Raw genomic sequence first — 23,237 nt, forward strand, 5'->3', positions numbered from 1 at the left:
AAAGGACACTGAGAATGCATATATCTTTTCATTTTCTTTTACTTTTAGCTAGATATGGTTTGTTGAGGTTAAAGTGACTTATTTCTGCTTGGCTGAACATTCAGACCGAGTAATGGAGACCTGATGCACCCACTCTTGTTTCTATCTCAGCATAACGCAGCTGGTTTCACACCTGATTGGCAGAAGGGACATTGAAATTTGGCAATTTAAAAGTTAGTATAGGGAATGCTCAGAGTGAAGTGTCACTAGATTGTACCTCTCCACAATTAATAAATAATGAATGGGCTTAAAATATCAATTTTCACAGAGACAAGTCACGTGTAACCTCTGCACCATCGTTTCTGGATGTGTTTGGATTATACGCAGTATGGCTTCTTCTCATGCAAGAAACGTGCTCAAACCTGTGAATGCCTTATCCCTAGGCTCAGCTTTACCTGGAAACAGGTTAGGCAGGGTATGATGGAGAGGCCTGATACATGCAACTGTGTAGAAACATGAGCAGTGTAAGGTCATTTTGTGAGACAGGCACAGGATTGCATTTGACTATGGCCACTCCTGGTTAGTCTTCTAGAAATGTAATTTTCCTATCCATGTCTACAGATTTTCCATTCAGCTCTGTGGCTCCTCTCCTGGGTTAGAAGCTTGCTTGCTGTAGGGAATTTTAACACGTCATAGACCCCCACAGGGTTTGCAGTAGTCAGAGACAGAAATGGTTCCCCATACCTAATTGCAAAGGTCTATCACACGGATATCTGCATAGGAGTTAATTATCCCAAGCTTTTGTCCTACAAAAGACAATGGGTATTTCTAGGGTTCATCTTAGAGTAGGCATCCAGGATGTCTCAGCTGAACTGTACCTGTTTTTTTCTGCTGACCATATGAGAGTGACTAGCTAAGATACATCTACAACATAGGTATTTGAAGTTAGGTGAGATGAATATCACCCAGATACTTGGAACAGAAAGGCTCACAGCTGGTAAGCCAAGTGACAGCCACTCGTACAAGCTCTCTGCAAGGTACCTGCGAAGGGCTGTCTCTTGCAAGTTGTCTGCACAGGCTGCTGTGACTGCTGCGGAGGCTGTCGGAGAGAACAGTCCAGGAGAACACTAGTGTGGACGCTGGCAAAACAAACTAAAAAGGGTCCAAAAGATTAGAAGAATTCATTCAGCTTGTCATTGTCCTCAGCCTGGCTGAACACAGAATTCCCTAGCTACCTCTCCTGTGAAATGCTTGCCTCCAGAATAATGTTTTACATTTTCAGGTGCATGTTGTCCTCTCGCTTGTGTGGCCCTTGGACATACGTGTGGTCTTTAGGAACTGGGGAGAATGAACTAGATGCTAAGATACAACCCTTCATCAAGAAAATTAAGAAATCACTCTTATTTTTAAAGGAAATTTAAAGAATTAGAAAGGGGATTACTGATTCCTTAAAGGATTCGGAGTTTGAGACATGGAAGGCAGAAAGCATGTAAATGTTTTACAGTCATTATATTTCTTCTTAAAAATACAAAACATATCCCTGAAATTAAGAAAATTTCTTGAAATGTTTTGGTTAAAGTTGCATTGGTCCAACTTTAAAATAAATCAAGCATTCATGGAAAAACATCCAAGGTGTTTTTCTTTTTTTAGTAAGTCTGCCAGCTTGGTAATTGATATGAATGATTTGTGAGATTCCAACATAGCAATGCCTTTTGATTGATATCACTCTTTTAATTTAAGATTATCCACTTTAGGAAATGTCTGGCAAAGGGCCAAAATGCATGCAAGGTAATTTATACTAGCAATCAACTTGCAATTACAAAGGAAATTAAACTATGACTTTAAACTGCCTAACTCCTCCCTCAGGCCAACAACTTATTTTGTAAACAGAAGCAAGGGGAACCCAATCGCATTATGAAGAATTATGGCCACTGTTAGGGTGACAACACAAAAGCTTGGGAGCTGGAACTATAAGTTCGGGGCTGGCCTTTGGCATCTCCTGAAACGTTCTGGTCTGAGAAAAAAAAGGTTCGCTGGTGAGCTATCTGCCAATTGCTGAACACTAAAATTGCTTTCAGAGCTTGAGATTTTAGTTGGGAATTTCTGCCAGTCCCGGGGTTATGAGCTCCCTGTGTCCGATTTGGATTTCTGGGTGAGGGACATTCTCATTTAACCTCAGTGCTGGGAACTGGTGCCGTGCCTTAACCCTCTCTTCTCGATACATCTGGGGTGCAGCTGAAAGAAGTTGAAGCTGTGTTTTAATTTTGCTGAAATCCACTTTTGGACTAAGTGAGGGACTCGGTTACGTCACAGGGGCATAAATCTTTCTCTTTTTGGGGGCACCATTCCACAATGTGCTAATTCCACCCCCAGAATATAATAGCTGATGGCTAAGGAAGTGTTGAATACCTAATAATATTTTTTTGTCCTTCTTTGTCAGCCTGAAGGAAATATGAATAGATTCAGTTATTAAGATATTAAAGGAAGTTGGTTAAAACATTATCTCCTCTGTGGGGACTTGAGGATTAGAGAGGTGTTTCCAGACAGTGCTCTGAATAATTTAGTTAGATAGTTTGCCCTTAGAGATCAGAACCAAATGAACCATGAAATAGACCCTCTGGCTGTTATTTCCTAATTGACTTGATATGAAGACACTCCCAGATCAGGTGGGCTGACATAGATTTAATTACTTAAAATGCAATGCTATTATTTAGTAGTAGTAATACTGTAGCTGTGATGGTCTAAGATTCAAGAAATTTCAAGCCCATAAGAAAGGCAGTATTTTTATGAGACTAGTCTATAGACGGAAGAAGTGCACAAGCTTTCAGGTACAAGGTCACTTCATTAGGTCATCAGAAAAATTGCTCACTAAATTCGACCTTCAATTATTTTGAAGGAACAGCTCTGCTTGGAGTTCAGTATATCAGGTTTTTATTTCCTACTGGAAACACAATTTCACTTTGCAAACAGCCTTATTACTATCTATTTGCAGAGTAATTGCTGAGAGCTTTTTTTTAGCTTCTTTAAAAGTATATAGTTTAGAAACACAAGGTCTGATCAAGATGCAAGACAAGATACAGCAAAGAGATGTTATGCTGAAAGCTTCTCATTTTTTTCTAGATATGTGGGCAGTGTATTAAAGGTATTGCCTCTTCCTACAAATCTTATGACTCTATGCTATTATTTTTGCTAAGAAGCTACTGAAAACTCTCAGCAATCACCCTACAAATTGCTAATAATGAGGTAATTTGCAAAATGAAATTGTATTTCCAGTAGGAAAATAAAACCATAAGTAGTGAATTCTAAGGAGACTGTTTTTTGAAATAACCGAAGCTCAAATTGATTGAAAATATTGTGGAAAAAAAGGAGTTGTAGGATACTTCAGCGCTGGAATAAAACAATGCTACGGTGAAACACACTCAGAAATCTCTATGCTCAGACATATGATGCAGCTCAGTTATAGTATTTGGCACATCTGACATAATGTTGGTTGAAGACAAAGAAGAGTTGGAGTTCAGCTGGAAATGTAAAGGTTTCACACATCTTATGGTGTAAGATTCTGGAGCAGATCACTTTTCTCTGTGAATATAATATGTGCATGAAAAAAGTGGCCTATATTTCTTTAACCTAAACTTAATTAGAGTGTCTATATTGGGAGTGGAGTTTTCTTACAGAGCTCCTATCATCTGTGGAGAGAAATAGACACCTCCAAAGGTGGGCTCTGGCTAAACCGAGTTGCCGTCAGGAAGGTGGGCAGCTTCCTCCATCGGTAGTTCTCCAGTTATTAGACTACAAAGTGAGTTGTGTCAAAGAAGATATGAAAGCTGGCTGGCTTGAATTTTGGTCACCGATGGAGAAATCATCAAACTAACGCTTTCAGTAAGGCCCACCACACACATTAAATGTAACTCATCTTCCTTTGTGAAGGTTTGAGTCTGGATTTTCCTTTTAGTTATTTTCATATAATAATGTGATGGCTAGAAATGCACGTCTACTAAAATGACAGGTTAAGTCAGTATTCAATAGAGAATATCTCATGTATGACAAATGCTGAGTCAGGTGAAAGTGGGCTACTCACGACAATGAATTTCAGTAAAAAGATAGTGAGATAAAGGATAAGAACTCCTGGCTGGTTATTCCTGCATATCACACACCAGCTGCAAAGGTAGCACGTCACCTCTCCCGACATCATCAGTGTTCATTGGCGTGCATTATCCTATAACATGCAAGCTGCATGTCCTATTAATACTTGCAAATTCTTCTGCTCGCAGGAAGAAAAGATAAAGCTGAGAGCACAGAATCGTTTTTGCTAATGTTTTGCTCCACTGAATCAGTTCAGCAACAGCAACAGCAATCACTGGACCTCAGGGGAAAATGTAAAAGGAAAATGTTGATTTATTTGCCTGTTTAATGGTGGAAGCAGAGACACATTGATAGGCTTAGACTGATAAAGTGTTTCAGAGATCTAGAAAGGACATTAAGAGCACTGCCTCAAACCTCCATCTGACTTGAGATATTTTCTTCTCTAAAGAGCCTTTAAAGATGGGCTTTTTATTCTTTCAGTTACTGGACCATTAACTAGACATTTGCTATTTATACAAATAGATGTGCAAATGTAATAGAGGAAGTTTAACAAAGTTTTTCAGCACATTTTTGTCAGTTCCCAATAGCAGCTTCATACAGTGTCTTATTTGCCACTGTCTGGTGGAGGTCTGTCCTGGCACCACAGGCCAATCTCTGCTACCAACCTGGCTTCAAGATCTTGGAGCAGTGATCAGCTGCCTCATCCATCAAGGCCATAGATAAATAGCGTGGAAAAACTCTACTGTCAGAGAAACTATAGGTAAAAATTATTTATAGGGGTACATGATGTATAATTATTTAGATCAAAGGAATAGACTTGGAAGGGACCTCAAGAGCACAACCTTCTGCAGTTGTGGGCAACTATGTCATTGCTGCTTAGACTAGAAGAGTACAGCAAACCCATCCCATACAGTTCTGCGTATGATCAAGCATTTTCTAGTGTTTTGTAGCAAATTTAAGACCTACTGTAGAGGATAAAGGGCCACAGAGCAAGTGTTCCCACATGGAGAGAGCGGGCGAGTTCTGTAGCAGAAGCACAGGAAGATGCTTGAGGCTCCGGAGCTACATACAGTCAGCTACTGATCGCTAAAGAAATTCAACCTTGGCAACAAGGGGGGGTTGTTTTTAGGGCACAATCAATAGAAAGAAGAACATGTATCCAGCATATGTAAAACATCCTGTGTATGGTGAAAAGATAAAAGAGATAACAAGGAGCTACAAGGACAGTAACGGCTTCTGCAAGAAAAGGAACAAGGGGAAAACTGAGAGAAGAATCACTCTGGGACTGCACCCGGTGATGGATGCTGCAACTCATCAGTGCTGCTGCCTAAACACCAGGAGGTTCTCCCTCCTTTTCCATAGGAAAAGGTCACTGCTTTTTGATTTGCTGTTCACTTTTTGCTAATGCAAATTCAACAATCATACATCAAATATTATCTTTTACTGTAGAATTGGGTTAAATCCGAATTGTAAAGAACAGTGAATTGAGTGCTCTTGTGAGAGTGTGTGTGTGCATGTGTGTGTGTGTGTTTCCTGATCCAACAGGATCCAACATACGACAGTGTGGTTGATACTGAGTCACGGAGTCAAAGTGATGTCAGACGCAGCTGTTAGGAATCACAGTCCACCCTGAAAGTCCATGCGCTCTCAGCTACAGAGTTACACGGGATTTCTGTGGCACGTACATTCTGTGTGAGGACTTTGTTCAAGGCTGGGCTGTGCTCATCTTTCTCACACTGATAGTTTCCCTTTTTCCACTGAGCACAGTGCAATTCCTTCCCTGGTTAAAACTACAGTGTTTTCTTAGCTGAGCCTCGTATTTCAGCCGCAAAAGTGCTAAATATTTCATACGTACAAAGGAATTGCTGCCTTAGCTTATTCTGTTGTCCATCAAATATTCTGGAATCTGTGTATAGCAGCAAATAGAAAAATGTACTGCATGAAACCCGTATTGAATTGAGGAGCAATTGCACGTACACGTTTGGAAAGTGAATATCTCTCAGCCTTCAGAAGTACTCTTGAATTTCTTCTGTAGGAAAAGTGCTAGATATATATGTGCCATTAGTCAAGAAGAGACGAGATGATTCATATACTGGCAAGTAGAAAGATGGGCTTGTAAGAAGAAAAGCAAAACTGTAGGAGATGAAAAGTGGATGCAAGACTGAGGGGGCAGGGGCCTTCAGAGTGTGAGGCACATTAGCCTCTGCTTTCTATTTACTGGCTGTTTGCAACCACCATTCACACCACCACCGCTTTTGGCTCTTTGCTGTTCTTCCTATGCACTAAGGAGATCGTGAGTTTTGGTGTGGAAATCCTACAAGCCAACTTAATGAGCTTGGTAATTATTTTATAATTTATATACCTTTAAAGACTTATATTTGAAGATATTGTCATTTCTGGCTTAGGGCTGAACTCCTTTGCATGCCAATAGTGAGCAGGTGAGTTGATGTTGACTTACTGCTCCATGGCTGGAGCAAGGGGTGAGAAAGCAAATCAAAGGATCACTCCTGTGCCTAAGCCATGCTACAGCTAGGATTTTGTGGACATTTTTGTTAGAAATTTCTCTGCTTCTGATACCCCTGTGCATAAATATGTGCGTTGTTCCCCCTTCCTTGAAGAATTTTAATATTCTTTGTATTCACTTGTTATATCCTCAGACAAAATACACTTTCATGGCAGGAAGAAGGAAACAAAAGAAAATGACTCAGCCAGCTAACGGCAATGAAATATCTTTTTATATTATATTCTGTATCTGCTAACAAAATAGCCATAAATATTGCAGTGATGCCAAAGCAGACATTCTCTGAGATGCTTTTAGAGGTGTTTAGAAACATGGCTCTAACAGATGAGGAAGTGAATGAAAGTCACCCTTTAGCACATTTGTCTGCCAGGTCCACCCAGTTTGCAGTTGATGGGAATTGTGTAGAAGGTCAGTTTGTGAAGACTACTCATACGTAAAAGGAGTTTCTGCTCCATGAAAGTGCATGTCTGCTTGCTTTTTGAACTCGCTTTTAGAAGGTAGGTGTGATCTACTGGCCTGAGTAATTTTTTTGATAAAAATACTCACAAACCCTTGCATGGATAAGAAAGGTAAATTTGTGATAGGATCTGCAAATCCTTGCAGTCATTGCTCTGAAACTTTTGCTCTAAGTACTTCTTTTGATTCATGAGACCATTTACACAAAGGTTGTGAATATTTGGGAGAAATGCGTGTTAGTGTAAAGTTTACACCAGAGATGTTTTGAGGTTGGGTTGTGTTCCTTTCTCCCTTTGAGATAGAGAAATGTGACTGTCACTGAGCTGGCTCTTTCTGGACTAAGTATCAGAAATGGGCAGCGACAAGATGGAAGGGAATAGTTCAGGCTTTGCAGAAAGCTGAAATAAATTCACATGCTTATCTGGGCTGCGGTTTAATAAGTACAAGTCCAGCAGTCGGCTTGTGGCAAGTTTGCCTGAAATATGCTACGTGGAAGTGATGTAGGATTCAGAGCAAGATCCATGTCTAGATTGCAGCACCAGGCTGGGCTGAAGGTTAGCGTCACATTAATGCAGCTATATTGGTTTGGTACCAGATCCCATTTAGTCAGTGTTAGGCTGGGAATATCTTTGCGCTGTGCTCTACTGGATGAAGCAAAGGTGTCTTCCAGGAATGTAGTGATATTAAGGTTATTTCAGGAGAAAAGATACTTTTCTGCAGATCATGCTTTCAGTTCCGCCTTTCTAGTATAATTATTAGCTGCCAACAAAAATAGAGGTTTGGTAAAAAATAACATAACATTTAGTTATCTTTGGGATTAGACACCTGGGTTTGTGACTTTCCGTAGTTTTCTTCACCACCTTTTGAAAAGACCAATTTTCTTGGCGACTCACTGGAAGTCTAGGACACACCTGGATTACACAAGAGAGTAATTTATTTTCCCAATGTGTCACACTGTCCTCGTGTGTCCCTATGGAATATCCTTCTCATGTCCTTGTCCTCATCCTCATTAACACTGCTGTGGTCATGTTCTGAGCACAGCCTTGGCCTTTTTCAGTCCCTAAAATAGCACCTCAGCATGCAAGTGAGACTAACTGAGATTACTTCTGGAAGTGCTAAAGTGCTCTTCCATAGGAAGTAATAGAGCAGAATCTGCTCCTCCCATTGGTTTTTCAGAGACAAATTAAATGCTAAAATATAAGGGGTAGGAATCTGAACCAAGCTCTTTTCTCACATATCTTGTTCTTCCAGGTCACAAGGAGAAAGAAGCAGACCTGACATCTTTTCAGCTAAGTGTGGATGCCTTGCACAGGTAAATCTGCATGAAGAATAATAATATAATCCCATGGTATGTCCTGAGTTGTCCCGCTGTTGTAGAGACCAGTGGGATTTGAAAAGTGAGCGTGCACGGTTGGGGGATGAAAAGGCTGTATGAGTCTTCCTGCTCCTCCGAGCACTTTGACTGTGCAGACCCTCGGTGTTTGGGATTCACACGACATTTGCCAGTGAAACAAAAGATGAAATAATAACTATTATAAAACAGGCAGCAGGCAAGCACAGAAATCTGTGATTTAGAGAAATTAGGTTACCGAGCCTTCTGTCTCTCAAATATGTGATCTGAAAGAAAATCATTGCTCAGTTTTTCAGTCATGTGTTTCTCCATAAACACAGTGTCTAATCTCTTCCTCATTTACACACCCGCATGGGTGCTGCGCAATCTAGAGATTTATAAGATGCCTAAAGGCGACATTATTAATATGACAAAAACAGCTGACTATGAGTTACATACAAGGCACAGACCATCTAACGTTGTATTCAGTTTTTCATAGTTCAGCTGAAGTGGTGGGTTGTATAAATAATCAAGTAAAGGAAACTGAGATGGATAGCTATTTGCTGTTTTAGCGATGTCAAAGCACTTTCACCTAAATATACTGCTACAAGAAGTTCGGGGCCATTGCTGGCCTGTGGTTCCTGCAGACTTTCCAGGAATGGCACCCAGCTGGGTAAAGGTCAAGGGCAACACTCGGGCAACACACTTCCAGAGTCTTCCTGAGGACTGTGAGGAAAAGTTGTTGCTGCTCTGTGTCTTGCTAATGCTGCATTTCCCACCTTTTTGTCTGTGGGAGCTCAGCGCCCAGGTGAGGCAGAAGGGTGGTGGCAGCAGGCAGTGGTGGCATGGTGGCAGCAGGCAGAAGTACCTTGCTCCCGAATTAGATGGGGAAGCAATAGTCCAGCACATCTTGGCCTCTGCTGCTGGAGCTTATCTCAAGAGGCAAGAACACAGTTTAATCTCTGCTCCTGCTCACTCAGACCAATTACTGTTAATTAGTACCAAATGAAAGCATGAAAAACCAGCATTTTATGATGGTCTCTGGCTAGATAACAGACACCATTAACAGGTAGGTCACAGACCTACCATAATGGCAAGAGGAGTTTTAATGAAAATTTTATTTGGAAGTTGTGTCCTAGAGATGACAATGTCTGTGTCCTGCTGCCAGCCCAAGTATCCAGCTTACATGGTGCAGTGTGTGACACACAACACATCCAGGGTGCAGACTGGATTGTTTGCCATCGTGATACCTCAAACCTAAATGAGAGGATGAAAAGGTTCCATAGTATTTTAATTTCAGCCGGTTTACATCTATAAAACCCTGAGCAACTTGGTCTGATTACGTAGCTGACCCTGTTTTCAGTAGGAGGTTGCACTAGAGACCTCCTAAGGGTCCTAGAAACCTGATTTATTCTTTAACTTTATGATTCTATATATTATGATTCTATATTATACACAATTAAATAGATGTGTATGAAAATATGCATGTATATACACAAAGTACATAAATACATGAATATATACATGTGACTTGTGGAAACCGGACTCCACTACCCTAACCCCTTCTCTCGGACATACTAAAATCTTCAGGAAGTGCTAAGCAGAGATTTCTGCCCAGGAACCTCTTGGAGGGGTAAATTTGCGTAAAGGAAAGGAACTGCAGATCCCCATCAGCAGCCAGGTCTGCAAAGATGCAGCTGGAGGAAGAAGAACGTAGAGGGGATCATCAGGAAAAACAGGCTGTCAAAATCTCACTACAGCTCTGTGTGTGTGTATACCAAAGTAATTCTAATATAGAGAGAAATATGGGAAAATACTGTGCAGGCTCAACTGTTCCTCTGCTCTGAAACAGCAAGCCTCGAGTGTGCTTTCAGAGGCTGTCCCTTAGCTGCTTTCAAGGTTTTAAATGCTATGACACATTTGTGGTCCCAGGAAAAAGGCAGTAATTTTTCTTATAAATCCTAGACATCTTTTTCATGTATATTTTTAATGAATATCTTGTGGAATTCATTCTACATTTTCCTTGGTTTTATTGGCCACAAATCTATAATGGATTACACTTTTAAAACTTTTATGATTAACAAGGTATTAGACACCTTCTGCCCATGAAAGTTTTAGCTTCAGCTGAAAGCTGTGTTCTGGTTTATTTTACAAATAAACATCGCAAGGAAGGCCAGGAGGACCTTACAGATGACTGTTTGAGTGCTGGAGGCGAAGGAGATCTGATCTGATGAGCAGGAGCTCATTGGGTAAGATTACGGAGTAGCAGGGCCATCTGCTGCAGAGCCTGGGCTATGAGCTCTAGCTTTAGCCTGCACATCTACTGACAGGTACTCCCTGCTGTAAGTTCATGCCTGGCCTTTGAAGTGTCTGCATCCGTAACCTGCTTGTGATAGCAGACGCATCATTTGTTGATCTGTTCTCCATGCAAGCCTGGCAGGACACTGAGCTTTGAGGTAGACTTTTGACAGGAAGAATTTATGGCTAAATCCCAGAGCAGGGAGCGTGCAATGCTGCTGTCCTCAGAAGTGAGTTGACATCTGCCTGTTGCAGACCATGACTTTTAAGCTCTTTCCTACTTGGGTGGAACATTTACGATGGAAATGCTCTATGAAAGTGTGTTCCCACCACAGAAGTCACCAGTGTTCAAGAGTAAATGAGAAGGCGAGTTTGTGTTCCCGCTTCATATTATTTGAGTGTTGACTGGGACAGAGTGGGGAGGAAGAAAAGAAAGAAGATAAACCACACAGAAACTTAGGACCAGGCAGGAATAAAAGTTTTCTCATAAAGTCCAGTGGATGAAAGGGGGCAAATCAGACCTGGCTTCCAACCCTTTTCTCATTTTGAGTAGTCATCCTGGTTAGCCACAGGAGAGGATGTTGCCCAGTATGATCTAGGTTTGATGATATAGTCTTTGCTGTAGAAGAGCTGGATTTCTGAACATAATACAGGGAGGGCCATGACAGTGACTCTTGTAGTTGTGGAGGAAGAAAGGGGTAGGAAAAGACACTGAGTACTATAAACATATGTGTTGCCTAAAATTTTTAATACTCCAGGGTTACTACATTAGCCAAATTCCTCCTGCCATTTGCTGTGGAGATTCAGGAAGCTGCAGAAGACAGGTGGACATGCATACACTCCTAAATCCAACCTCCCTCTGCCCATACGATCCAGACTCACAGCAGATTTAGTCCTGCAATACCATCAGTCCTGCTAACTGCAATGGGAAAAGCTGGACCCCAGTCCCGCACCCTTGGGTGACAAGACTGTCATCCTGCACAGCCAGCTCAGCAACCTTGGGCCAGACAGGGCTAATGCCAGTCCTCAAATGTCGTTGCTGCCCTTCCTCTCCCTTGGCCAACCTGGAGCCCAATGCCTCAGAGGAGCTGCTACACCAGGTAGCAACATGTGGGGCACAGCTGTGCAGGACCCTGCCACTTCATCCCAAATGATGGACACCCCTTTCACACTGTCTGCGTTAGAGTTCACCGTCCTGGCATATGTCAAATGTTGTGCGACTTGCAATAGCAGCTGTGAGCAATGATAACACTGCTTTTCTGTGCCATCTTGGTGGCTTAAAGGAGCTAAAAGTGTTAGCAGAGCTGGTTGATGCAGGCCCCTCTATCCCTCAGAGGGAGGGAGGTTTCTGGATATGTGGAGCTCTGCCTCACGTTGGGGCTCATCCCGAATTCACAGCCCTCCTGAGTCTCCTCCACACATTCCCTCCACCAAGCAGTGGCTGGGTGCTGGCGAGAAGTTGAGTTTATTCTGTGCTCTCTCCCATGGAGCCCTTTGCTTTTGTTCAGCGCTTCTTTGTTGTGCCTGTAATACAAGCTAACAGCCTCTCGAACCAGCATCTCTTTATCAGCAGAAGAGCATCGTGATTCAGAACACCAAGTGCTGCACTTGTGGAAGTGCAGGAGGGAAGATCAAGAGCATGGGAAGATCAAGAAGATGAACCAGCCTATATCTCTTTGAAAGGCCAAACAAGCACTGAGACGGAGTGAGGGTGTTTATCTAGGGGCTGGGCTTTGCATTCTCAGATCCTGCTGCTGGAAGTGGGAATCAGGCATAGGCATCTCTTTTCTTCCTTACTGAAAAGATTCGGGATATCAAGACATTTGTCATATACGTGTTACTGACTTGCAAGAAAATTATGTGCTCGGTGTATCTCACAGACAATAAGGAATGAAATCTCACCCTGTCTTCGTGCCACACTGCAGTTCTATGGAGTTATTTCAATTTAATGAAAAAGGAGAAATAAGTAGGACCCCAGAGATATTAATACCTGTCATACAGCATGTCAGCAGCAGTGGCAGTATGAGAGTGCACAAATCCTCACCAGTCTTCTACTCCAACCCTGCTGTTAGCTGGTCCCTGAGTATTTCCCTACAGATCCCATTACTGCTGTGCTGAGTCTCACTTCAGCCCTTCAGCTAAATGGCAAGTGACAATCTCAGTTGCTCTGTGCTCCATCTGTAGTCCAGAGCAAGAGATGTAGGGGCAAATCATATCTCACATGGGCTACCTCACGTGGGCTGAACTGCAGTCTGTCAGTGCTGATCCTCTCCACTAACGTAATCAGAGATTAACCAAAACTAATTCAAGTGCGTAGGGTAAATGTCTAAAATTGCACAGTCCCACACCAGTCATATAAATGCACCCTATCATTTACTCAGACTGGTGTGTTTGAAATGCACCATCATTCCTGGAAGCTGGGAAAATACATTCGGGGCCGTGTGTCGGGTTTTTTTCATGGCAAGCTGCAGGTTTATGCATGCAGGGCTCATCTATCTGTACCTCTGCCTTTCAGCAGAGGAGGCGTTGCTGAAATAGCTGCTTGTGTGCGTGCGGACATGGTTATCGCTGTTGTTCTGTTTCTTGCCTGATTCCTGTTGGTGGGTGTGGATCACTACCTAGGCTAAAGAAGTAAGAAAATTCCCAATCTGACTTGGTTGCAGGGTACCTGATGGGCTGATAGCTTCCATGCCATTCTCCCTCTGCAGTGGGGATATGTTCTCATATTTGGAACTGGAAATATGAGAGCATCACTGATCGAATGTACCATGCTGCTGTATTAACACCACACCCAGAGACTTTCTTCAACCAGAAAAGAGCAAAGGCGAATTCTTGGTCCCATGGAAATCAATGGCAAGACTTGCATGTATTAACATTTCACACCTTTCTGAAAGGAAAAAGGCGTGGGAGATTTGCTGATTCTCTCACTACATAAAAATCACTCATCTGCTTTCTGACATCAAAAATCACTGACATTAAAACATGGATTCACATTATAATGGAAGAACTGATAACAAAGAAACAGGAGATGAGCAAATCATGCTGTAAGCTAGGAACAATATATACGGAACAAAGCCATTGGGTAAGAACTCGACCTGTTTTTTAATGTTTTAATTTGGAAATGAAAATTAACTGATACTAAAGCTCTTCAAAGTTTCAAAGATTTCCATGTTGATTTTAAAACAATTAATTTGATTCCAAAAAGAGCCTTCTTGCAAAGAATTTTCAAAATTGCAAAATGATAGCTTTTGAATTAATTTTTTCCAGCTTGAACAGCTTCAACTTCCAATTCATAAAAGTATAAAAGATACTTCAATCAAAATGATAATGAATTTTTCTGGCTGTATCTAAATGAAATTTTTCCTGGAGTTTTGGTCAAAGATAATTTTGGTTATTTTGACTTTATGTCTAAATGCTGAGTGGAAAAATGCTTGGGTGCTTAAAAAATCTCTGCATGATAGAAAATTGATTAAGAATCATGTACTGGAACCAAGGTTGTCTAGTGACAGACTAAAGCTGCGCTCTATTAAGAGTGTATGCATTTAAGCCCATAAAAATACCTGGAGTGTCAGAAAAAGTTTCAAAATAATTGAAGTTTAAATTACTGAACTGCCTACTCGTTTGAGTAGGCTGTTACTGTCCTGAAGTGTCTCCCTGGCAGGGGAGAAGCACATTGCACACCACTGCCATCCCTTGTGATCAGTCTGCCAGGAGCCAGCATCTGGGAAGTGCTTTTGATTTCGACAATTTCAAGACATTCAGGTATCTCTAAGGATAAGTGTAGGCAAACGAGAAAATTGTTTCTGTGTATTAAGTACTGTGAGGAGGGGGAGGAGAAATGATGGTTCTTATTTTCCATAGGTTTAAAGCCTAAAAGGTTGATTCATTCTATCTTGTGCTGTTGTCTGTAACACATGAAATTAATAAATAAATCAAATGCAATTACAGCATGACATATGATATATATACATTGCCTATGCATCTGTATAGGTCATGGTATGTGACTATCCTTACCGATGCAGCAGTCTTTAGGAGGACATCAAATCGCATGATGCGCACAAGCATCCTGTTGCTCAGGCCAGGCACGTTGTTTCCGCTGCATTGCATGGAACACTCAGGTGAAGGTTTTGAAGCATCTCGATTTCCAGCTGCTCTCACCAAGAGCATTATTTTTTCTTTATGACCAAATCTATATTACCAGAGCGTGCCCAAGCTCCTGGGTCCTCCTGAATCACCTCCTGAGTGAGGGATGAGTTAAGATGTAGGACATGACCCATCCAATCTGCCCCTCCTCGATTTCCATGGTAAAGAAATCCAGGCATATGGACTGCAGGAAGCCCTGATGTGCTCTAAACAAGTCAGCTAGCAGGATGCTGGGAGACCAGGGGTCCCAAGGAGCTCTGCAGCGTGCGCCGGGAAGTATGTCTACATGTACCCAAGAAAGTGGGGTACTTGGTTACACCAGCCATACCCCACTGGGAGTGAGAGAAGCTCTAAGGATGTATTCAGCAGTAGCTAAAGAAGGTCTCAGTCAAATGCTAAGAAGACCTCTGAAGGAGGGAAAAGTTCAATCCGACAGTTTCCCATAGTTTCCAGTGTTATTAATGTTGTACCATCATTGAGGGTCTCTCGGGACTGAGTATGTGCTATCATACACATGTTTATCCTTCAATTCCTCTTGGAGCTAGTTCTCATACAAAGCACAGCATGATGTTTCCTTACTATCAACTCGGTCAGCTGAGAATATCAGTTTAATAATACATAGAAATGCAGGCTCAACCTAGATGTTTCAGAAGAAATTTAGACATGTAAAAACAAAAAGACACGATGCTCTACACTTCATTTGTTTCCCCTGTAGATTTAGCCTTGCTATGGTGTAATATTAATAACAAATCTAAGCTCAGCCGTATGTGATGGCAAAACCAGAGATGTCATGTGCTGCACAGCCCATCCCCATGACGTTTGCTTATATCTGCCAGATCATCCACTCTCTCTCCACAAGCCTTCTGCACATATTTAATCTAGATTGTTATACTTTCTCATCAAGCCTAAAGATCTGTAAAATAGGTAATGGCACTATCCCACATATTTAAATATTTTATACTGATCTGGTTCTATAGCAGGAATTATTGCTTTACTACTGCAAGGACATTAGCCATTGACCAGGGACCAGCTATTATGTAAATTCATAAAAAAACGGGGAAGAGAAGGCCAAGTCTTGGCATAGACATAGTAGGCGATTGCCTCGTGTAGCAGGTGGTGAAATGACCATTGGCCTCCAGACATGTCCAGCTGAAGCCAAACTGGCTGTGAATGAAATGGAAGTTGGTGTGTGGAAGTAGGTAACATTTCCAAGACCAGCTGTTACCACCTCCACCTCTTCCTTCTGCTGGAAACAGGAGGAGCATCAAGCTTGGTTTTTTTAGGGTTCTCACCACGCTCCTTGTCCCTCCTTTTCTTTCTCCCTTCCTGTGACAGGAGTGGCCTTGCCTGGGTACCACCCTGGTCTGAACTTTGATAATAGATGCTACTGGAAATCCATCTTGCTCTTACTGTGACCAATGAACATTTCATTAATTACAGTGACATTCTGTACGTACCAAAAAAGAAGTTGTTACCTGTAAAGTTTACTTTCAGGAGATAATCTTTGTACAGCTTCCTGCCATCCAGATGCTTCATGGCATCACAGAGTTTGGTGGTGTTTGGACACAGAGTCCGCTGCATTTTATGCAAGGCATGGGCCATCGCATACACGGCATTCACAACAAACATGATTTTGGATTCTTGCTCGTAGTTGGAACTGTTGATGGTGAAGTGCTTGTCACAAGCCTTTTTATGTGGTTTTCGGTTCTGGAGATTACACTGGAATTTTTGCTCCCAGAAGTCCTTGAACCAGGGGTTGCGTCTGTTATTGTAAGGACTGAGGCTTTGGAAATACCTGTCAAACTCTTTAACTGGATGGGAAGCAAGTTCCAAGGTTATTGCCCCAGAGGCTATGTGCTCATTGCCCTTGACAATACTTTCTTGTGCTCCCCATCCGTCGCTGGCAATCCAGGTAAAGGAAACGTTGAAGCGGTTGGCAGCTGCAATGAGCTCCCGAGAGTCATCGCCTCGCATGAAGAGCACCACCACTCTGGCGTTGGGTTTCTGGAGCAGCTCTCTGATCACGCCGTCGTAGGACTTCCTGATGTTGGACCGGCCCACTTTCTCAGAGGTGGCGATGCAGATGTTGCGGAGGCGAGCTTCCTGCTCAAAGGCTTCGATCCCTGTCTCCCCGTAGTCTCCTTCTGAAGCAACCGTTGACACATACGTCCAGTTGAAGTACCGTAAGATTTCAGCCATGGCTTTCGCTTGGTAGAAGTCAGGGGGCACTGTTCGTGCAAAATAGTCGTAGCGGGATTTATCGCTCAGCTTGGCACTGGTGGAGGCATAGCTTATCTGGGGGATCTGGAAGAGTCTGAGCAAATTTGCCACCTAGAGAGAAGCGGGAGAAGACAGATTTTTAAAGGGTGGTATTTATAAAACTGAACAGAAAAATCTAGGGAAAGGCATAAACAGTGGTTTTTAATAAGAGGTGTTCTGACAATCACAGATTAAGGGTGTTGATAGAGGATGTTGATGACATACTCTGTGAGAGCAGTGCACTGAGCATATGCAGAATAGCTGTTCTCCTGCCCAGTTAATTCCCAGGGTCCTACTGGGGCTGTAATGGATGTTTTATTTCTGTCAGGCTGAGTCTGCTTAAACCAACAGAGAATTTGACACAAATGGACAATATACTTCAGTCTCAGCCTGTGCTCCTTACTAAGGTCTGGGGATTTGCATGCCTTTGTTGTTCATAGTGTGATTCATCTTCTCCTAGACTCATTGTATTTGATAACTAAATGAGACATAAATTTCTCTTTTATGCAAATATCACAGATATACATGTACAGGCCTTTCACAGAACTTTCTGACCCCACTTATTCAAGCTCTGAGTCCCCACCCCTCTTACTTTTTACTCTTTTAAACTGTTTTTTCTGAGCTGTTCTGACTGCAGTCCTCCTGAGATGGCATATTTGTTGCATGTTAGTACTCCTCAAGTGCTGCACAATGTCGTGTTGACCTACAGCTTTTCGTAAATAATAAAAACTCTTAGTAATCTCTAATTGCCCATCTTCTGTGATTTATGTTGTCCAAAGTCCTGGGCTTTGTGTTTTTTTTTCATATGTTACTATGTCCCTTGCTTAAATATTCCCAAATCTACTCTCCTACTCTCATAGTATGTAGCTCCTGATAATATCTGGAAAGAAATGAAGAAAGATTATGGCATTTTTTTCCTGTGATTGCTTCTTAAATGACAAAAGGAAGACTTTGGAGTTCTGCTCTTGGTGCATGGAAGTTGTGTCCAGTAAATTAAATGTAAAGCTGATCTTGGAGTACAGCCTGATAAAACCATCTGAAAAGCAATAGTGTACTTGAGGTTCTTAAGGGAAACTTATTAAAAATTGCCCAATCAATTAATTTTTCACATTTTCCCGAAATATTTCTCTGACCACAGACTATGTCTGTGAGAATTCAAAGGCAAAGGATTGGTTTGAAAAAAATGTTATGGAACAAGGCAAATTTTAGAGACTCAGACGTCACTAGCAAAATAGACAGGCTGGTAAAAAAAACAAAAGAATTTTATTGCTTTTCAGCAACCCGTATCTCTTGGGATTTTATAGATTTAGATTCTGTCTTTTCTTTAATGCAAACACTGGACCGGTGTCTTGCTGTGGTTCGTCTCCCAGTGTAAACTGGTGTAATCTCTTGTCTGGGCCAGACTCTGCTGCCTAACCATACATGCACAGTGCCTTTCACAGCCCCTGAGCTATCTGAACAGGGAACTTAAGGACACCCTTGTCCTCCTGTACTTCTGCGGCCCCAGGGAAGAGGAGGCGGGATGCCCTGGCGTCTCAGGTCTCTAGGTGCCTGTATTTGGGGAGCTGAAGCATGTCTTCATAAAATAAACCACTCACAGTGGTTTATTTTTGTTTAAACCAAAGTAAAGCCTCTTCTACACTGCTTGGAAGGAGTATCCTGACAGGGAGCTTTGGCTAAGGCCCTGCGGTTTTGCCTATGGGTATAGGCACATGGTCAGAAAGTGCTGTGCCTGAACAAGCTACTGTCCCTCAGGAAACAGCTGATGTGTCCTTAAGCTCCCTGCTAGGTGGTAACATGCATTAAGCTGCCTTATACTGGAAATATGGGATTTAATTTCCATTGTGGTGATTTAAATGAACAGCTTTAAAGCAACGGGGTGGGTGGAGAGGCTTGTTTTGTCACTGAGGTGCAATGGATGCTCTGAGCATTGTTAAGCCTCTGTGGCTTTGTAACTTTTGATTACATGCCCGCGTAGCCACATGGTTTGGTTTACCTGTCCTCACTCAAAAAGAGCACTTTGATTTGGTAATAAGAATGTCCTCGGTGTATCTATTGTGGAACATTTCTTGCAGAACTGTGTGGGCTGGAATTGCTATTCTTGTCTCCATTTATTCTAGCAGGAATTATTTTATTTGAGCTAAAACATAATAAGGATATGCACACGTGTCATTCTGCATTTTCCCCCCAAAATGGCTAAAAAAGAAGTCCATTTTCTAGCTAAAGCAGTGCTATTCAGTATGTAGTCAAACCTTCAGCTCACAGAAAGATACTCCTAACAAATATAGCAGTTTTCTATTGTTTTTTCTTTTAGTCTAAGCAGCAAAAGTATCTATATGCAGGGAAACAGAACTACACCCCCATTTTACAAGGGGGCCCTGAGAGTTGGAGGTCACTGTATTTCTAGGGGCCCTGCAAACTGCCTGCCATTCTGCTTCTCTGCTCTGGGGAGAAGAAAGCTTTCCTGTGGCAGTGCTGTTTGCTGTAACGCTCTTCACTGCAATGCTGTCCAGATGGTAGGTTTTTCATAGACCAAAAATAATAAAAAAAAGAAAGTCTGATTAATCATAGAGGATAGTGACCCAATCATCCCTGAGAGCTGCGACTGATCATGGAGCTCAGTGAAGTTGTATCTGTTATTAATTCAGATCAGGACACTCTTCTGGAAATTCTGAAGTGGGGGATTTTCTGGAATATTGTAACATCTTGATTTTAGGGACTAATTTTTCAAAAGAGCTCAGGTCTCAGGCATTTAGCTGATGCAGCCAGTTTCAGAATTGTCCCTTTTTCTAGACAGTTCAGATCCATGCTGATCTGAACATACGATTCTGAAAATCAGATTCTGGTTAAACGAGCAACAAGATAAGGGCACGGGTAACAGAGGAGCTGTTATCTAAGGAGAGGAGCTGATATCTAAGGCTATGTCTATTCTGCAATGTCTCAGTGTAGTAGAGGACAGTGCAATGTGAACCAGAGTTACGTGCACTGAGATTGAACCACCTGAGGCATACCTACACCATAGCTCCGTGCTGCCTTGGGATGTGTGCTACAGCTTCAAAATTGCAGTATAGATCCAGCTTTTGCTAAGTGAAATAATCTATTTTGGCAAAGCTCCAGGCAGCAATTTAATCAAGCCGTGGTGCATACAATTACAGCCTGAAATCCATATGTTGGCACTTAAGTAGCAGTAGTAGCCTGTTTTTTTTTTTTTTGCTGTCAAAACCAGTGGGGTTTGCAGATGTTTAGCACCTTTGAAAATAAGGCTGGATGTTCTGTATCTGCAACCTAAAACAACTGCTTTGCACAGCTTGCTGTGAACAAAGCATGTCCATGTAGTCACCTTCCAGCGTGATGAGAAACCTTTATCTGCTCTCATGCTGCTGGGTTTATTAGTGTAGCCACTCTCCTGTGCTAAAATGTCCTCTTTCCAAGCCAACCTGGCTCTCACCCAGCTGCTAGAATGGCAAGTGATTCATAAGGAGCTGCCCAACATGAGCACGTGTCCTGGTTTCGGCTGGGATAGGGTTAAATTTCTTCCTAGTGCTGTGTTTTGGATTTAGTATGAGGAGAATGTTGATAACACACTGATGTTTTCAGTTGTTGCTAAGTGCCCTCCTAGTCAAGGACAGCTTCCATGCTCTACCAAGCACAGGCAGGAGGGACCATAGCTGGGACAGCTGGCCCAGCTGGCCAACGGGGTATTCCATACCATGTGACATCATGCTCGGTATATGAATGGTAGGCGTGATCCAGGAAGTACCGATCGCTACTTGGTTATTGGTCAGCGCAGGTGGTGAGCAATTGCATTGTGCATCACTCGTTTTGTATATTCTATCATTATCATTATTATTATTATTTTCCCTTTTCTGTTCTATTAAACTGTCTTTATCTCAACCCACAAATTTTTCTCACTCTTACCCTTCTGATTCTCTCCCCGTCCCACTGGGGCGGGGGAGTGAGCGAGCGGCTGCATGGGGTTTGGCTGCCTGCCAGGTTAAACCACGACAGTTCCTTTTTGGCACCCAACGTGGGGCTCGAATGGTTGAGATAACGATAGATCTGACGAAAGCGTGTTAAGGCAAAATTGATTATAACCAATTCATCATATTCATTGGTCACAATGTTGATTTATTGGCTCTCAAAGTTGTGGGGCTGGCTCTCAATGTCGGGTTATGCAACACCTTGCAGTGTATGTTCCCTGTTGTGCTGTTTATCACTATTCGGAACTGGGTCAAGGTTATAATTTCGCTGCTGTTTTATGATGTGATAAAATCATTGGTTGTAAGTCTGATCCGGTATCTGTACTCAGCATTGCCATCATCTCTGTACCTCGGGAACCACCTCTTAGAAACTATTAGTATTTACACTTTTTTCTCCTTGGAGAATGAATTCAGGAGAAAAGTCACAGAAAGTCCAGTGTGAGCCATGTCCCTCCGTAGGGACAGATTGCACCAGCAAATCCTGCAAATGGAGTGGCCAGGGCAGTGCCAGAGGAGACTGATGTTCCTCTCACGATGTTGGAGCCACATCTGTCACTTCTACTTCCCTGCGCATCAGGGACAGTACAAATACTTGTGGGAAATTGCCAGTCTAGTTTATAACACTGAAAATGGCTTCATAATAACCAGCAAGGAGCTGTGAAATAGGCACAGCTATCAAACACGTGAATCTGATTTCTGAGTATACAGATGCAAGGAAGAAATTCTTTATGATGAGGGTAGTGAAACACTGGAACAAGTTGCCCAGAGAGGTGGTAGATGCCCCTCTGATGGAAACACTCAAGGTCACGTTGGATGGGGCTCTGAGCAACCTGATCTAGTTGAAGATGTTCCTGCTTATTGCAGGGGGGTTGGACTGGATGACCTTTAAAGGTCCCTTCCAACCCAAACCATTCTATGATTCTATGATTCTATGATTATTTCTGGCCATTCAAGAGTCCTGATGATATATGGGGCCAGGTAGGTAACACCTATGTCTCAGAAACCCATATATGGATCTATTGAATCCCATCAAACATCTTGCCTATCCTCCATAGGACGTTTTTTGCCGGTAGTAAGATTTATTCTGAAGGTTTTGGTTAAAATTTCCCTTCTCCTTAACAGCCCAGAGGCTGTTACATGGGTTGTTTGAATGTGTACAGGGTTGGAGAGCACAGGAAAGACTCTGGAAAAAAGAAAAATCTCGGAAGTGTTAGAACAGATCGGGTTTCTTCAATACGATACACAAGTGCATATCACAGATTTTTTGGACAGAGGAGGCCCCTTCTTAGATGACAGTGCTCTCTGCACTTCTAAAATTTTACCACACAAGAATCTCATGGCACTTAACACGGCTTTAATGAATCTAATTTCACAGAGCTCCTTTGAGACAGGCAAGAGCTCCCGTGGCTGTTTTGAACAGACAGTAAATTAGGCTGCTGAGCAGAATGGGATTGAGGTAAAGGAGGTTTGTCTCTGTTGAGAAACTGGAGAAATCCCTGACTCTGAACTGCAATCTGTCCTAACAAAAATTCAGTTGCTACCTTTGGTCACCTGAAAAAGTCCTTCTATTCATGAGGATAAGTTGCTTGTCCAGATTCCCACAGCGAGACCATAGCAAAGCCATGTCCCAAGGATTTTCTAATGTCTAGATCATTGCTATAGCACAGGAGCTGAGCTTTTACTTTGAAGAAATGTGTGCTGCTGCCAGTGTATGCTATATCTAGTTCCTGAATGATGGTAATCTACAGTGTAGGCTTTTTGTTATTATCTGGGCAGCTGCAGGTCTAACTGCAGCTAAAGCACTTGCTCAAATTAATTTTTTTTTTTAATTGCTTATTTGACTTTTTTGTTAAATTTAAAAATATTTTAACCAAATTTTGGCAGAAAGTGTCATTTTAGAAAGGCAGGAAAGAAACTTTGGTTCTGAATGGGCTGGAGTGTGGGTGGGTGATAAGTGGTGGACGTAAACCTAATGTAAAGAATAAATGAGGTACCTGTCTCTAGTCAACTGCCTAGACTGGCCTGTACACCCTCCCCATGCTCCCAGATCCTGGCTTGTACATTTTATGTCAAGTTAGAACTTCCCTTCTTTCAATTTGCAACCATTTTCTTCTGTCCTCTTGTCATGCATCTCAGTAAAGACACTTGCTTTGTCCTCTTGAGAACCAGCCTGTACATAGTGAAAAGC

At 42.2% G+C, this 23,237-nt stretch overlaps 1 protein-coding gene across 3 annotated transcripts in view; it reads right to left on the reverse strand.

Moving 5' to 3' along the window:
- Positions 1-23,237, reverse strand: part of GRM3 (glutamate metabotropic receptor 3) — a 112,468-nt gene that overhangs the window by 18,829 nt on the left and 70,402 nt on the right. For all 3 annotated transcript variants that reach the window (XM_075144231.1, XM_075144238.1, XM_075144225.1), the window contains one exon: positions 16,286-17,141. In XM_075144231.1, the coding sequence (XP_075000332.1) occupies positions 16,286-17,141 (856 nt within the window). The remainder of the gene's footprint in view (positions 1-16,285; positions 17,142-23,237) is intronic.

Source organism: Calonectris borealis, chromosome 1, assembly GCF_964195595.1.
Source record: "Calonectris borealis chromosome 1, bCalBor7.hap1.2, whole genome shotgun sequence".
Classification (NCBI taxonomy): Eukaryota; Metazoa; Chordata; class Aves; order Procellariiformes; family Procellariidae; genus Calonectris; species Calonectris borealis.